At 40.3% G+C, this 17,343-nt stretch overlaps 1 protein-coding gene across 7 annotated transcripts in view; it reads right to left on the reverse strand.

The window, feature by feature from the left end:
* Window positions 1-1,853: 1,853 nt before the first annotated feature.
* WASHC2A (WASH complex subunit 2A) overlaps window positions 1,854-17,343 on the reverse strand; it is a 55,617-nt gene continuing 40,127 nt past the window's right edge. For 3 of the 7 annotated variants that reach the window (XM_041742533.1, XM_041742531.1, XM_041742532.1), the window contains exons 22-31: window positions 13,688-13,843; window positions 12,333-12,512; window positions 11,634-11,762; window positions 11,425-11,505; window positions 10,201-10,323; window positions 8,970-9,032; window positions 8,402-8,614; window positions 6,079-6,687; window positions 5,100-5,277; window positions 1,854-2,570 (exon numbers count right to left, since the gene is read on the reverse strand). In XM_041742533.1, the coding sequence (XP_041598467.1) occupies window positions 2,431-2,570; window positions 5,100-5,277; window positions 6,079-6,687; window positions 8,402-8,614; window positions 8,970-9,032; window positions 10,201-10,323; window positions 11,425-11,505; window positions 11,634-11,762; window positions 12,333-12,512; window positions 13,688-13,843 (1,872 nt within the window). In that variant the 3' untranslated portion in view covers window positions 1,854-2,430. The remainder of the gene's footprint in view (window positions 2,571-5,099; window positions 5,278-6,078; window positions 6,688-8,401; window positions 8,615-8,969; window positions 9,033-10,200; window positions 10,324-11,424; window positions 11,506-11,633; window positions 11,763-12,332; window positions 12,513-13,687; window positions 13,844-17,343) is intronic. The other 4 variants (XM_041742534.1, XM_041742536.1, XM_041742535.1 and 1 more) reach the window with 2 other exon arrangements.

Here is a 17,343-nt window from a genome sequence, read left to right on the forward strand (position 1 = left end):
ACCGATAGATGTATGCCAGGTATTAGCGGGAGCACCTTGAGTTGTTAAATCTTAGGCTTGGGTAAACACAGCCACACTTTTTTTCTACTCTCATTCTCAAAAGTGAACTCAAGTGTACACGATGACAACATAAACCCTCCAACCTGAAATGGGCCCCCACTCCTGTTTCCCTCCATTCCCCACACATGTTCTACATCCAACCCTTATAAGATTTTCCAACTGAACTGGCCTATTATACTAGGTGGATTACCAAAATGATAATGAACAGTAATCCCACTCCAAATGCAGCAGCAGCATCCTCATCTTGAGTCCGAGAAATAAAACTAAGATGAGCCCCAACATCTAATCTCTATCCTTTCTCGTATCTCCCCTGAGACCCCACCATTTTCCACAATCCAACATTCTGCATACACTGGGGTTTATGGTGAGATTAAAGATCTTCATCTTCAGGCTCTCAACCCTGGTTCCTTCTTAAACTTCAATACTGAATACACTGGAGCCCCTTAGGGACAGAGATATTATCTTTGTAAACCAATTCTAAAATAGTGACTGGGATGGAGTGAATCGTACTGAATCAAAAATTCAGTTTTTTCAACCTGCCTCCTCACTTCAGTCAGGAAGAACTAAGATCACAGGCTTTGTGGAATCAGGTAGATGAGCTTGTAGCCTTGAGTTCCAACACAGAAGCTCTCTTTTATTGGCCAAAATCAGTCTTTCTTATCTACCATTTTTCAAGTGCTATGTAGTCAACAAGGGTCTTTGTATATTCTCTCTCATCACAATCCTACACAGTTGGTACTGAACACTTGACAAAGTTGACAAGGAAGGAGACAGAAGCTAAGACAGGTAAAACAATTTGCCTACACTCAAGCCATTCTAGAACCAGATTTAAGTCTAGGTCTCACTACAAAAAGCCAAATTTTGGCTTTTTTTTTCCAACTATTGTACTCTGCTTCCAGATTTTAGCCTCATCTATAAAATAAGGACATTACTATCTAGTAGACTTATGGAGACTGAAAAAAAGAACATGGAAAGTGCCTACCATAGGACCAAGAAGTATAAATTCCTTCCCCTTTTCAAGCCTCTCAAAACAGCAATTTGCATATTTTCTAAATCTAATTTCTCATGAAATTCCTTGGATCAATCCTAATGATGGATCAGTTGTTATCATTCCCAAAGGAAAACAACATGTTTAACAAATGCTTACTGAGTCAGGCACAGGAGCAGGTAATTATAAACACATACAACCTAAGGAACAGAAGGTATAAGCACCCTCTTTTGCCATCAAGTCACTCTCAGAGCAGAGGAGCACACACAGCTGATCTGTGAGAACTGTACAAAATCTCTGATTTGGTATCAGCAATTCCAAGTTCAATCTTAAAAGTGCCCAAGGAAGAAGTTAGTGGTTTCAGGATTGAGGAAACAAACTGAACCTGCCTATAAGACTGTGCCATAGTTACAGTTTGAATAGTTAGCACCAACAGGGCACAGTACAAGAACACATGGACTGGAGGAGGGGTCAGCTATCCATGTGGCTAGTGGCTACCACGTTGGACAACATAGTTATAGAATATTCCCATCAGTGCAGAGTTCTGTGCAACAGTGCTGCTCTACAGAAGGACATTTCCAACCTCAGCACTTTTCCATTTATCTAGATTCATTCTGCCTCATTCACAAAATGCAAAGCTCCATATGAATGGAAACAGATGCCTTAGAACAAGGATCAAAAAACTGTTTTCAGACAGAAGGAAGTATCTTAGGCTTTATAGACCATCCAGTTTCTGTCACAGCTACTGAAATCTGGCATTGTAGGTAGGGTGAAATCAGCCATAGACAATATGTAAATGAATGGGTATGGTTGTGTTCCAATAAAACTTTATTTACAAAAACAGACCAGAGGGCCACAGTTTGCCAAACCTTACATTAATTGACCTATAGAAGCATTTTCAGAATTCAGTGGAACCCAAGGAAACCTCCTTACCTACTGTAAAGAGTCATGAGAAGTATATAATCTCTCATCCTCTTCCTTTATCACCTCCCTAGGCTCTAAGCTAGGGATGATATCCATGAAAGGAATACTCCTGCTCATCTGTCTAGCATTGCTTCCTCTGGAATTTCTTGCCCATCCATTAAAGGCACACAGAGGTTTCTCCTCCAACATGCCCTAAATCATACTGTGGCCCCATCAGGGCTAATTAAATAAAAATATAGTTTAAAAAAAAAAAAAACATTGTGAAATATTTATTTTTGTTTTGCAGTACTAAGCATGATTAAAACCAAGGCAGAAAAAAATTAAGCATGTTGGGTGAGAAAGAGGTGAGGTTGTTTCAGTATTTGCTTTTTCTAACCCAATTAAGACAATGAGTACGTAAGACAGCATCATTAACTCAAGGATGTAACTGAAGGGTGAGATGTGATACCCTGTATGCTCTACTGGCCCCCAAAGGCGTTCAGGGGATCATCAAATATGTCGGACACCTTCTGTTCAGATCTTGGTTCAGGCATTGCCTGTGTAGATCGACTTTTTGCTTTGGTTGTCTTAGCCTGGATACCAGAGGAGAAAATATCATCTTTAAAAAGAAAAAAAAAAGAAAAAGATTCACTGATTAGGCAAGAAAATAGGTGCTTTTGAGAGACATCTACATTAAATCACCAGTCAAGTCTGGTAACAGTATGGGACAAGAAGAACACTAAGCCTCTTAAGATTGTGGTTCTGGCTTTGCTACTAATTAAGTTTTATGATCACATACAAGTCACAGGTTCTCTCTGACCAGTTTTCTTAGCTACACAGGTACATGTGTACACAAGGACAAGAGAAAAAAGGGAAGGATAACAACACTAATTCTGCCCCTGACTTTACTATCTGTGACATTATACCTACTTCTATGTTCTCTTCCCACTGGATTTTATTATCTGTTTTATTTTTTTATAAATTTATTTTTTATTGGTGTTCAATTTGCCAACAAACATATAGAATAACACCTAGACACCTAGTGCTCATCCCATCAAGTGCCCTCCTCAGTGCCCATCACCTAGTCACCCCCACCCCCTGCCCACCTTCCCTTCCACCCCCCTAGTTCGTTTCCCAGAGTTATGAGTCTCTCATGTTCTGTCTCCCTTTCTGATATCTCCCACTCATTTTTTCTCCTTTCCCCTTTATTCCCTTTCACTATTATTTATATTCCCCAAATGAATGAGACCATATAATGTTTGTCCTTCTCCGACTGACTTATTTCACTCAGCATAATACCCTCCAGTTCCACTGGATTTTAAAAGGAAAGGGAAATACAAAAAGTAAGGGGAAATCCAACATAGGAGTCACCCCCTTTCAGAATAAATGTACCTATCTGAGGCATGTCAACGCTAAAGATAAAAGTCTTTATGACCACATTCATGTTTGACTCAACGGACTCTAGTGTTTCATGACTCATCCTATTCACCTGTAATGTTACTGCTGGGATTCTATCCTACATTTTAGCATGTGTACATAAAGATATGTATACACAAATGTTAAAGACCATGGTGTTAATTTTAATAAAGAAAACTTGGTCACAATCTAAATAACCTTCAATATGCCACTGGCTGAATACAAAGGAATACTATTCAACCACCAAAAACAAGAAAGTACCTAGATCTCTATGTACTGACATAAGAAGACATTAAGTGACTAAAAGGAACAGGAGAACAGGGAAAATATACTCCTTTTTTGGAAAAAATAAGTATACATTTCTATGTATATGAAGCTCTACGAACACCACCATGGCTGAAAGAATACACATCAAACTCTCAATAAAGTTTACTTCTAGGAATTGTTTTTCACAGTTTACACTTTCCAAATAGTAATAACCTATTACAACAGCTACGCGTTATTTTTGTTGAATTAAAAACAAAACAAAATGAGGTCTCTTCTGCATCCCCTGTGGTGGGAAGCTGGTGGAGACAAAGCACATAGCTTACTCCTGGAATAGCCCCCATGTGGCACTGCAGCAGCTGCTTTCTCCCAGTTAACCCCAAAGCCTAGGCCTAGGAGGGGGAGTAGAGGGGAAAGGGAGGGAGGAGAAAGTGTGTTTGGCCTCAGCTCAAGTCCCATCCATTGACATTCACAGGACATATCATTTAACATTTAAGATCAGGCATTCGGCTTGACCATTAATAAAGCAGATGTTATACCCAGGGGAAAAATGACCATGTTTATAAACACACAGGATCTCTGATGAGACAATAAGTCTGAGTTATAATCTGCTTTCATATATAATCCTGCTCTCCTCCTGCACTCCCTCTGCGTTCTCTGAACTACTGACACTCATTCTTCAGGCAGAATGGACTCAAATGACTGCACCCCACCTGAGGCAGCCACCTCAGCCTACTGGAGCCTGTGGGCCAGTTTCTGATCTTCCCTTCAGACGAGGAGAATGTTCGGAGTTATCACAGATGATTGGTAGGGGTTGTCAATACAAAAATACAAGTTAAATTATACTTAAAGGTCAAATTCTAAAATACAAGTTAGATTATATTCATTTTTTTATTTTTATAAATTTATTTTTTATTGGTGTTCAATTTGCCAACCTATAGAATAATACCCAGTGCTCATCCCATCAAGTGCCCCCCTCAGTGCCCGTCACCCAGTCCCCCCCCCCCCCCGCCCACATCCCTTTCCACCACCCCTAGTTCGTTTCCCAGAGTTAGGAATCTTTCATGTTCTGTCTCCCTTTCTGATATCTCCCACTCATTTTTTTTTCTCCTTTCCCCTTTATTCCCTTTCACTATTATTTATATTCCCCAAATGAATGAGACCATATAATGTTTGTCCTTCTCCGATTGACTTATTTCACTCAGCACGTCACTAAATTATATTTAAAGGTCAAATTCTGGGCTCCTTCAAATTCCTTGATGACCATCAGAGCAAAAAAACTTGTCTCACCAAAATAACCAGTCCATTTACTCATCCATCCTCAGCCTAACTCAGGATTACATAGAAAGCCAAAGGCAACCCACCAGGAAGCATTTGTCAGGAAAGGGCCAAAACAAAGCTGGCCAGAGAAATCATAGTCACTGAACTGTAATCACTCTCTGTGCCATACATAGAAAATCAAACTTACCCATATCATCATCAAATATAGACTTAGCTTCCACTTTCTTTTTGGACTTTCCTTTTGGTTTTACAGTTAGGTCAGCAAAGATATCAATTCTATCATCAAATAGGTTGGATTCAAATGTTCTTTCCTTGTCTCTTATTTTCTGTGAAGGTTTAATTGCTTCTGTAGCAAATATATCATCCTTGTTGAGCCAACAAAAAAAAAGTTAAAACAATTTTAAATCAAGTTGTAGAAATGCAAACTGCCACCATACCCTGGGACAGCCACGTGACCTGCTCTCTGCCTGCAATGCCCTGCTCTGGATCTCTGCCTGGCCCAGTCCTTGTCTTTCTTCTGGTCCCAGCTCAAGTACCAGCTCTGCAGAGAGGTTTTCTCTACCAGTCCTAGATGCAGTGTCTCCCACCCCCTCCATCACTCTGTCCCACTGCCCTGAGGTGTTTTCTTTACGGTACTTAACATTATCTGAAAACAAGTGATTTATCTGTTGCCCCATCTGTATCCAATTCCCCTAACATACTGGTCCTAGTTCACTTTGGGCATCCAGTACCAGATGCTCAAGAAACATGCTCAAAGAATGGCACTGAAGGCCTTCCTGCCTGCACTAAGTTGTCAGTTCCAGCCAGGGACTTTTTCCCCAAGAACCAGAGGCTGAACACTTAAGCTGTACTGGTGGGGCTTTGTGTATGTCACAGAGTGACATGCCAAGGAAACGGACTACAACCACATGCTGATAAAAATTATAAAAATCAAGATTTTTATCAGTAATTATGGCCAGCCAAGAAACACCCCACCATGAAACAAAACAAAAAACTACTTCTGAGTAAATTTCAAAATAACTAATAAAAGAACCTAATTATAAGTACTACACAAGTAGATAACAAGCAGCAATGAAACTTACTATAGTGTATGGCTCAAATATGCCAATTCAGTATTTGTCTTAACAAAGAACCAGGCCCAAAAAAGTACCACTATGTCCTATTACCTCAAAAATATCTTGTGCTTTTGAGAGGACATCCTGTTGACTGTTGGATTTTGACTCATTCTTCTTGCCTTTCTGATTTGTAAAGAGATCATCTTCATCTTCCAGGAGGGGAAAAGGATTCGTTTTCTTTGCTGGTTTTGCTTTAATAGACTGGAACAGATCATCATCACTGCCTGCCTCATCTAAGGCAGGAAACATGAGGCTTTTTTCTTTACTTCCCCCTGGTGTGTTGGCCAGGCTCTCTGCTGCCTTTGCCTTGGCTTTTCTTCTCCCCGTAGACTGAGATCCAGTACCCTTGGAGAAGATATCTCCAGAATCAAAAAGGTCATCCTCAAGAGGCTGACCCAGAGATTTTGCAAAGGGGCTTCTGTCCACTACAGACAAAGGACCACCTGCCCAAGTTGGAGTGGGAATTGCCTCAGAGATGTCTTGTCTGCCAGCTGCCCTGGGCTGTGGCTGAAGATCACCTGGTGAAACGTCGCCATCTGCCAAGTATGCAATGGATCTTCTGGACACACTCACATCTTCAGCCTCACTGGACTCCTGGGCAGCCAATCTCCGAGCCGCACGCGTCTGTGGTCTGCGCTTCCCTCTCACTTTGACGCGGCTCTGTAATAGCAAAAAAACACGTGTTGATCTAATGATTAGAAAAAAAAAAAAAGTGTTCAAAGCTAACATAGCAAATAATCAGTGACTCAAAATATTTTAAGGCTGTCTGGTCTATCTTAATCAAGATATTATATAAGACAGAGAAGAGATTATTTCCTAAAGATTTCCAAAGACATATGGTAGCTGCTCCAAGACTGCATTACTCTTAATCTTTTAATATTCCCCATTTTTGATTCTTGGAGGGCAATATCTGTTCAATTTCATACAAAAGGCTTCATCTGCTGCTGGAACCCTGCAAAGTAGGCATGTTGGTACTCTTGTGTTCCACAACCTCCTTGGCCTTTACTCTGTCCTCAGTTTATGTATGAGTACCTTTCAAAACAAAAAATCAGGGAATTCTAGTGCTAATCTTTGCCAGAGACTAGCCTTAAATCAGGCTCCAAGACCAGCAAGATGAAAGACAATAAAGAAAGAGAAGTAATCTAAAGGGCTCTTTTCTTCAAGCCAACAAACTCTAAATTCAAATGCTAAATATTTCACATAAAAAATATGGCTTAGAAAGCAGACTTTTAATATAACCACAAAATATGAGTTACTTATTAGTAATAAAGCAGTATTTCTGACATTTTCCAAAACACACAATCAAGTAGTTTTTTTATTTTTTTATTTATTTTTTTATTTTTATTTTTTTTTTTTTACAATCAAGTAGTTTTAAGAAGGTACAAGCTACCTTGGCCAAAGTACTTGGCTGTGTGTGCTTATTTCAAAGAAATTTCACAAATAATTTTAAGAAGTAGCCAAGGTATTTGCCCTCCCCACCTCACCAAAGGCTAACAAAAAAAAAAAAAAAAAAGAACAAAAAGAAGGATATTTTATTTTTCATTAGGAAGATAGGTTTGGAAGTAGTTAAAATGAATGTATTTACCAGGGTTATCCTAGGTAGGTTGCTTACTCAGAGATCAGCTAAGATTTTCTAGAGAAGAAAGACTGCACAGAAAAGAGAACCAACTAAAATGAAAGCAAAACCTCAGAGTTCAGTCCATCCAGCATAGACCCACAGTCCTGTGGAATGGTGTGACAGATTCATACCAGCCAGGAAGTAACTGCCATTGGGTCTCAGCGGAGGGAGCAGGACAAGGGGGCAGGACAGGAAATATCACAGAAGCAGTAAAGTCTGAGTAGACTGTCAGTGATGAGGAACATTACTGACAGAGGAAGCAGCACAAGCTGCTGGCAGCAGAGGGTCGGAGTGTGTATGTTCAAGGAATGGTGCATGATATGACAAGTTCAGGCTGATAGTGCGGTTGGTGGGCAAGCTGGAAGCTTTGGTTAGCATGGTTTATAAAAGGCTTTAAAACACCAAATCAAGGAGCTTTAATGTCCTCCGATGGGCAGTAAGGAGGCCAGCAGAGGAGGGAAGCGATCTGCTCTGTGTTTAGAAGACCTTTGGATGGCAATGCAGGAGAGCCTAGAGGAACTGGGACTTTACTGTGGCTACTGAGCAGAATACAAATGTAACAAACAGAGGCAGTGGAAGGCAGAATTAGGAAGGTGTAAAGAGGGGTGGAGAGACTGAAGGAAGGAGGAGCTGCCTCCTTCAAATGGGGAATGGCAGGCAGCCTATGATGTGTAACTGATGGAAGAGGAAGAAATGCACAAGTTATTCTGGACAAAAAAAAAAAAAAAAGCAAGTAAGTAAAGGTGGTTTCATCACCTTGTTTGCACTGTGTAACGTGTCTGCCTGAGCTGGAAGATCAAAACTCACACCGGCCTCCCCACTACTGGGAAGAGTGGGCATACTTTCCAGACTGTGGATCCTCTCAGGTTCAGAAGAAGGAAAAGCCAATTCTGGCAAAACAGGCTTTATTCCAGAGATCTGGGGAGCCACTGCAGGCAGCAAGGCTGCTGGATTAATCGCTAAATTTGCCTAAAAAAGAAAAATGAAACTTAACTCTGCATGTTTTCTTAAACACAGCAATCTATTATCACTACTTGACACATGACAAGAGACATGGTATATATAATGTATAATACGACAAGAGAAAGAAAAATGCAGGGAGGTCTCCTGATCTAGTCTTAGAATTAAAACAGAGGATGATATACCTGTGCCCACCATTGGGACCAAAGAAAAGATGTTACAGATGCAGCACACAAGAAGCAACAACTAGAGGGTGGGGAAGAGGTAAGAAAATGCCTGGCAGCAGCTGACAAAAGTAAATATCCAAAAAAGTTTATAGATGCCACAAGGCAGGCAATGAAGATTCCAGACATGTTATAATTACTTGTATTTTCCAGATCCGAGGGGATGGCTCTTTGGTTTTAAATGGAGCGGGACCTGGTGAGTCCTGTGTGAAATTACATTCAGTTAAAAATCCATTGGGGAAATAGAAAAGTGTCTCTTGGATTACACTTATGCTCATTAAATTGATGGAGCAAAGCTGTCACTTTCTGTAATTCTATAATGGGAAAGGCATTCAAATCTCTTCTGGGCCTTGAAACCTTGCACTAACATTACTTCACTTATGCCTCCTCATCCAACGTGTAGGTGGAATGCTGTCAGATCATATATGGAATAAAGGCACACAAAGATCATGAGTTAGATTCATAAGAATCATACTCTATCAGAGCACCAAAACCTAACCAGTTAGAAAAATTACCATGCTGGTTATCCCACACAGTAAATTATCACAAAGCACACAGAAATTCACCCACAACCTAATGCACTGAGGTTCTAGAAGCAAGGGAAGCTGAAACATGGGGCAAGTCATTGGAGATGTGCTATCCCTAATGGTTTGTTTTCATAGCTCAGGTCACTGAACCTCAGGGAGACATCCAGAGACAGCTGTAAGCCAGAACTATACCTCACTCTCCAGTTCTAGCCTGTTTCCAGAACGAGCTCCAGGGAAAAGACTGCTGAGGACAAAGACCTATCAGCAGTAACCTCAGGAGAGGTAGCCAAGAAAATGCGGGAACCAGGGAATGGGACAGAACCTATATTTAATTCTAATGTAATTCTACTCCAATGTAGCCCAAAGGGAGAAATGGGGGAGGGGGCTCTAATGGGAAAAAGATTCTTCACCCTATATTAACTCTATCTTGGAATTGAATTTGAAGGTCGTCCAAAAACAGTAATCATAAGTATAGCTTCATGGAACTGGACTGTAGAGTGAGAAGAGATGAGGCAGCAGGGAGATGTGTTTTTAAAAAAAAAAAAATACACGAGAAGGGCACCTAGCTGGCTCAGTCAAAAGAGCACATGATTCTTGATCTGCAGGTTGTGAGTTCAATCCCCACACTGGACATAGACCTTTACTTTAAAAAATATTTTTAATTGTGAAATTTTAAATTTTTTAAAAACTAAAAACACACACACACACCACACAGTAAAGAGAGGTTGTCCTAGTTGCTGTTTCCTCCCTAATCAAGAGAACTCTGAATACTCTTGGGTCTGTGTGATGGAGTCCCTCTGTCTGGGATGCAAACAAGAGCTGAAAGTCCTTAAGCAGTTCTAACCTGAGGTGTTTCCGGTTTCAATGTGCTTTTTTCTTTGATACCCTGAGTGGATTCAGGATGTTTCTGGTTCTTGAAAGAGGATACAGAGTGGTCTTTTTTCACTAACCTCTTCTTTTCTGATATCTTCAAAAGAAAAAGAATACCAAACACCTGTTATGTATCTTAGAAATTTTAAATAAAAGTCATAACTCATAAAAATAATCTGGCTTGAGTTTTGAGTCATTTCTCAAATGAGCGTTGAACTAATATGAAGGCAGCATTTTCAAAAATGGCATTCTAAAGACTGACCTTCTCAGGAGTCTTCACTATGCTAAACAGAAAACAGAGAGTACCTAACAAATCTACTGGAGTGGGGGAAAAATAACACAAACAGGCTAATACTCAGATTTAAGGCTGTGCACCTGAAAGGCACAAATACCTAGTCACCATGTTGCATGCATGGGTCTTTCAACAAACAACTTAAAAATCAAACAAATCTGGGGGTTTCTGGAGGCTGTCGGCTATGTCTGACTCTTAATGTTGGCTCACTCTATGTTAGGCTCCTTGCTAATAAGCATGGAGCCTGCTTAAGATTCTCTCCTTTTGCCTCTGCCCCTCCCCTCTGTGCACTCGCTCTCTCTCCAAAAAAAAAAAAAAGTCTTAAAACAAACAAACAGGGACACCTGGCTGACTCAGTGGTTGAGCGTCTGCCTTCTGCTCATGTCATGATTGGGCTCCCTGCACAGACCCTGCTTCTCCCTCTGTCTGTGTCTCTGCCTTTCTCTCTGTGTGAAGAAATAAATTTTTTTAAAAAACCTGTAACACAGTAAGAGCCTAGGTTGGTTAATGCTCTCATGTTAGTTAGGGAATATAAGATGGGGACACCATACACACTTCATCAGCACACCATTTGCCATTCCTTTACTAGTAAGCACAATTCTCTGTGTATTTTCCTTACTCTTTTTTTGTTAAGATTTTATTTATTTATTTGAGAGAGAGAGAAAATGTGTGTAAGGCAGGAAGCAGGGAGAGGGGTACGGGGAAAGGGCAGAGGGAGAGAGAGAAACAGATTCCCCTCTGAGCAGGGAGCCCAAGCAGGGGATCATAACCTGAGCTGAAGGCAGATGCTTAACTGACTAAGCCACCCAAGCAGTCCTGTATTTTCCTTACTCTTTTAACTAGATGTTAATTTCCTTCCCAGATGCCTTCCCCCACACCCCAATATTGAAAACAAAAGGCCGGTACCAAAGGCTGTGACTTGGCAGGGCTGAAAAGATCATCATCTTCATCATCCCCAAACAGGCTCCCAACACTTGGCTCTAATAACTGGAATAGACAAAACTCAAATTCAATATTCAAAACAAAAGCCAATTAAAAAGAGAACGAGGTGAGCTGCTGACATAACATCTAATACGATAACAAAGTCATGATGTGAAAAACCTTTTGAAACTGACCCTGGTTTTCTTGGTGCCAGAAAAAAGGTCAACATCTGGGTCATTGTCCTTCTGGAGCTTGTGACTGAAAAGGAGCTCTTCATCCTGAAAGACGCCTGTGCTCTTTGGGCGAGCACCAGGATCGGGACTCTGGAAAAAAAGGAGGGAAGTTCTAAAGATTTACCCAAGGAAATCACTGGCTTCTTTCTTTCAGAATGCTTTCAAGGTTCATCCATGTTGTAGCATATATGAGTAACTCATTCTTTTTATTGTCAAATAATATTCCAGTACATTGTTTACCCATTCGTCAGTTAATGGACTCAGCAATTTCCATCTTTTGAGTATAATAAATAATGCTGTTGAGAAGATTACATTCTAGTTTGTGTGAATAAATATATGTTTTCATTACTCTTGGATATAAACCTAGGGGTGGAACTGCTAGGCCTTGGTGATGACTCATGTTTAACGATTTCAGGAACTACTCAATTGTTTTCTGAAGCAGCTGCCCAAATTTACATTCCCAACAGCCACGCAAGGAGGGTTCCAGTTTCCCTACAACACCACCACTAGGCTATTATAGAAAAAGTCAACAAGTGTTGGTGAAGATGTAGAGAAACTAAAGCTCTCAATTCTTCAGTTAACTCACATGACAGAACTGACACCGTAAGATTCTTTCATCCTTTCAAAAACCTGAAGCTAACTTCATTGCTTTTTGCTTACCTTTCCTACTTCTTTCTTTGGAGCTTGGATGCTGTTTTTATCCTCTGTTTTATTCTCTTCCTCATCAAATAAACTAAGAACAGTTTTGGTTCTTTTGGTTCCTTTGTCCAAAGGAGATGATGAAGAAAATAAACCAGAATGCCTGACTACTTCTTGAGTAGATACAATCAAAGGTCCTCCCTGAAAATGGAAACAACAAAAAAATAAGTGACATCCAGAAATACAAAATTACACTGTGGGGCTTCTCAAACTCCTTGTTAATTCAGTAAAGGACGACATAGAAACTAAAAGTAGAGAATGGCACACAATGTTACAAGTAAAAACAAAATATTTCTATTGCTATAGCTCCAAGGAGCCAGGAAAAGTATATCTGATAGTCTTCACATAGGCCCTGAAAAAGAGATTAAATGTGAATAGTGGAACACACAGAGATCAAGAAAAGTCAGAAAAAAAGAAAAAGTATACAGATACTGAAGGCCATAACTGACCCCAGGAGCAGCCAGCAGCCACAGGCTCCTGCAGATGACAGACCACCCTGGAGAAGACAGCAAACATTTTAGAACAGAGAGAAATTTCCCTTTAATCTCTAATTAAGAGCCAACAACATCAACGAAATGTAAAAGAATAGGAAATTAAGATCTTCTTAAAACAGTCCTTTTAATTCAAGGACTGGTGGAAGGAGATGAGAACCAGGGGTAGCAGAAACGCTACAAAGAGAGCAAGTCAGAAAGAGTAGACGTTGAGAGAGAAAGGATCATAGGGGAAAGGAGAGAAAATGAGTGAAAATATCAGTGAGGGTGACAGAACATGAGAGACACCTAACTCTGGGAAATGAACAAGGGGTAGTGGAAGGGGAGGTGGGTGGGGGGTTGGGGTGACTGGGTGACGGGCACTGGGGGGGGGCAACTTGGCAAGATGAGCACTGGGGGTTATACTGTATGTTGGCAAATTGAACTCCAATTAAAAAAAAAAGAAAAGAAAAGAGAAAGAGAGAGAGAGAGAGAGAGAGAGAGAGAAACCTAAATGAAAAACAAGATGTGGAAGAACACCCTGGTGAGACATGGACACGAGATGACCAAAAGTGTAAAATGGGAGAGATGCACATCGCTGGGGGCACATATGCCTAGAAAGGAGACTGAACAGCATGAACAGTGTTGAAGATTTCCCTCAATGGTGACATCAGATCATCTTCTTCACGTTTTTCAGTGTCTTCAAAATTTTCAACAAATTAAGCACTTATTTTCTATGGAAGAAAAAGGTGTGTGTATTTGTGTGTGTCTGTGTGTGTGTCTGTGTGTTTTACAAGACACAAGAAACAAACATATCAGAATATACAGGCCAAAAAAAATGTCTACCTTTTCTGACTCCTCAACCACAGGAGTGCTCCCCAATTCTGACGATTCTACGGCACCCTCAACCTTCTTATCCACAGGTTTCACTCCAAATGGTGCCCCCTTCTCTTCTTCATTGCTGAACAGCAAAGAAGGCACCTCAGGGCCAGTCTCCTTTTTCTACCAAAAGAAGAGCAGATGACATTCTTAAAAACACAAGTGTGTCTGACTAGCATGGCAATGTATGGAACAAGGTGGAACCACAGTCATCCTGAGTTAGTGAAATATGGGAGGCAAGCAAGTGGGGGACACTGAATGGGGGGGGGGGGCAAAGAGGGAGAAGGAATAAACGCCACCACCTCAGACTTACAGACACAGCACTTTACGACTTCTGCCACTACAATACCTGCACCTGTCTCTGTACATGTTCACTTCACAGATACTGCCATTACTTAGACCCTTACCTCCATCATCCAGACAACTACTAGTCTCTCCCCTCTGCCTCCCTCCTCTCACTTTTCAGCTCAGTGATGTCAGCCAGAGCTGCCTTGCTAAAATAAAATACCCACCAGATGACTTCCTCTCTCACCCCACACCTGCACTGTTTGCATTAAGCAAATGCTATGCATGAAAATCAACTGACACTTCATCTCCCTTTACTCATCTGCATCTTATCCATCCTCATTATTTCTCAAACCTACTGTAAACTTTCACACTTCCTTGTTTGTTCCTATCTGTAGAAGCAAATCCTCCTCACCTTTCAAGCATGGTCCAGCTCAAGGTCACCCAAAAAGGTTCCCCTGTCCTCTTCAGCAAGTACCAGTTGCTACATTGATAAAATTCTTTTTTCCCCTACCTAGCCTTTCTTCACTTGCTCCCTAATTTACATTACTAGCTATCTGTTTGTCCATTCTCTTGAAAGGATCATATATTACCACAGCCAACCACAGTGCTTTATACCAAGCAGGTGGCCAAAGCAAGTTTGCAAGCACTTTGCCCCATCTCTCATCTGCTCCTTACATGGGAGGCAGGGATTTCAGAGATTAGAAAAACTGAGGTTATGTGTCTTGTGTAGAGTTATCAGCATCCTTGGAGCAAATGATTAATCAAAACATCTTGAGAAAAAACTGTAACTCTATCATACCAACTAGACTAGATGTTATGAGGAAGTAAGCTCTGGAGCAATATCTAAATCAAGTTAGGAAGACAAATTTGTGAAATCAAGATTCCTACTAAGTACGAGAGAAAAAATTACAAATGAAGTAAAAAGTAGGGTAAGATGTCTAGTTATTGTTAGGACAAGGTCCCTTAAAATGCATAATCATTTGAAGCTTAAATAAAAGACTGGAAATCCAAAAAACAGTTTCAGAAGTGATAAGGCAATACTGAAGTGATTAAAAGAAAAAATTTTTGTGGAATATGCTGGTCTCACTGCAAACATGTACACTGCATCGATGTACATGTAATATCGATGCAAGCTGGTTAGGGTGAAAAAGGAGACTTAAACATGGTCCCTTAAACCAAAGAAAATGCCACCCAAACTACTGGTTGTAAATGTTTCTAATAATAAGCTGACTTTATCATGAAATTAATTTCACTGGTAGGTTTATAACTGAGTCACATCATACTTTAAAATAGTCTAGGATATCTAAACAAAAAATATCTTGTATACTATTGTCTAAAGGTATTTACACAAATGGTAAAATTCTGTGTGCAGTTTGTTCAGCTACTTAAGATGTAGATCTTTGATCTTTTGTCTCATTTAACATCCATAATTACTATAGGCAGAAGTTGTTTTCCATTTCAGAAACCTTTAAAATTTATTAAATTATTGTTCAGTTATCCAGGGTAGAAGTTATTATTTATTTATAATCTAAAAAGAAAAACCACTCAGATCTCCTGACTCTTTTAACCATGGAGCCACTTGATGCCTTTTTTTTTTTTTCCACTTGATGTCTTTTTTAGAGAGATCTAAGTATGAGTGATTCAGGAAAAGATTATGAGCACCTCAGAAGCAGCAGTAGGGAAGGCAGCATACACTCCTCCCAATGCTAAAAGCTTCTAGTATAAGCCATGCAAACCCACTTACTGGGAATGTGGTGGGGAAAAAAAAAAGTCTGACATGTGCCTGGTCTGGGAAGCTTTCACAGGACAAGTTAACATTTGTACTATGTCTGAAAACATGAAGACTATTTCTAGATCAGAAAGACAACAACGTCTTCTGGAGTACTGTGGGACAGGATGAGTCACCTAGATCCCATGGTAAGTGAGGCTGGAAAAGAGGAGTCCAGTTTGAACGAGATTACCGTACCAGTGGCACAGTAGGCTCAACTAAGGCATTTGTGACAAGGATAAGATAGGACCAGGTTCCCTTTAGGAAGAGAACCAGGACAACAGCAAGGAGAGCAGATCAAAGGAAGGAGCATTTGCAGAGAGGCCAGATAAAAAATTATCTCAATAATCAAGGCTAAAAATGACAAGGCAGTAGGGATGGGAAGAAACATCTCTAATAATCTAGCAGGAAATACTGACGATTACTCCATCTAAGGTGAAGTCAGTCCTGGTACAATTACAGGGAATACCAAGAATGGCGAAAAAGAACAAACTGAAACTCATGAAAATGAAAAACATGCTACAGAACAAGAAAAAAGATGCATAAAAACATATAACATGATTTCATTTAAATGAAAGTATACAGACACAGGGCGCATGGAAGCAGGCCTAAACGGCTGACAACATAGTGTTACTGGTGATTCCTCTGGGAAGAACATAAGGACTTCATATTCTTTATGCACTTTCTAAATGTTTTTAAAGAAGGCACCCATATATTACTGCATAATTTAAAGTAAACTCTAAACAAAAAATATATAGAAAGTATGGAAGAACCATGGATCAGCTTCTAGAAAACAGGAGATCCCTGGCTCCTCTAGAGCCATCCCTCTCTTTCACTATACCTGTACAGGTATCAGGGACTTGGTCACCCCTCACCATGATGGAAGGAGGATCTCCCACATCAAGCATCAGTGGAGGAGCTGCCATGTGGCTGCTCCCATATGGGAGGAATCCCAGGGGCTCATCCCTTCTTCTCTGTCTCGTATGTCTTTTTGCCTCTATTAGATGCCAAATTCAAATGGCCTGAAGCTTAAGCTGAAGGCCTGACAACAGGCTGTGAGTTGGCCTTTTAGGCTAACTCAGGTCAGATAACGGATGTTTCTGTGGGGTCTAGCCTAAAAAGTTCTACATTTCCCTTCAGGGCTATCAGCAACTACCAGCTGGCAACAAAGTATTGCTTGGCCTTACTTTTTTCTATGTGCACACACACATATGCCCACTAAGGGGAGGATTTGGCAAGGGATGAATGACAGGCCAGAGCAGGATTCTAGTATGCTTGGGTTCCCTGGACAAATATCATAATCCCATCTGCCTTTCATTCTTTAATACTCCTTTTTGATATAACTAACATCAAAATTGGCTAAATATTTTGGCTTAGGTGATTGTGGTAGTGATGTCATTTAGATGTAATCACTGGAATCATTTACACCAGAAAGCCACTGATTGGTCTTTTTTTTAAATCACATCCTTTAATTTTTAGAAAATTTAACTATGGTAAAAAACATAAAATTTACCATCTTAACTAATGGACAGAGTTCCATAGTGTTAAGAATATTCATATTTTTATA

The sequence above is a fragment of the Vulpes lagopus genome, chromosome 2 (assembly GCF_018345385.1).
Source record: "Vulpes lagopus strain Blue_001 chromosome 2, ASM1834538v1, whole genome shotgun sequence".
NCBI lineage: Eukaryota > Metazoa > Chordata > Mammalia > Carnivora > Canidae > Vulpes > Vulpes lagopus.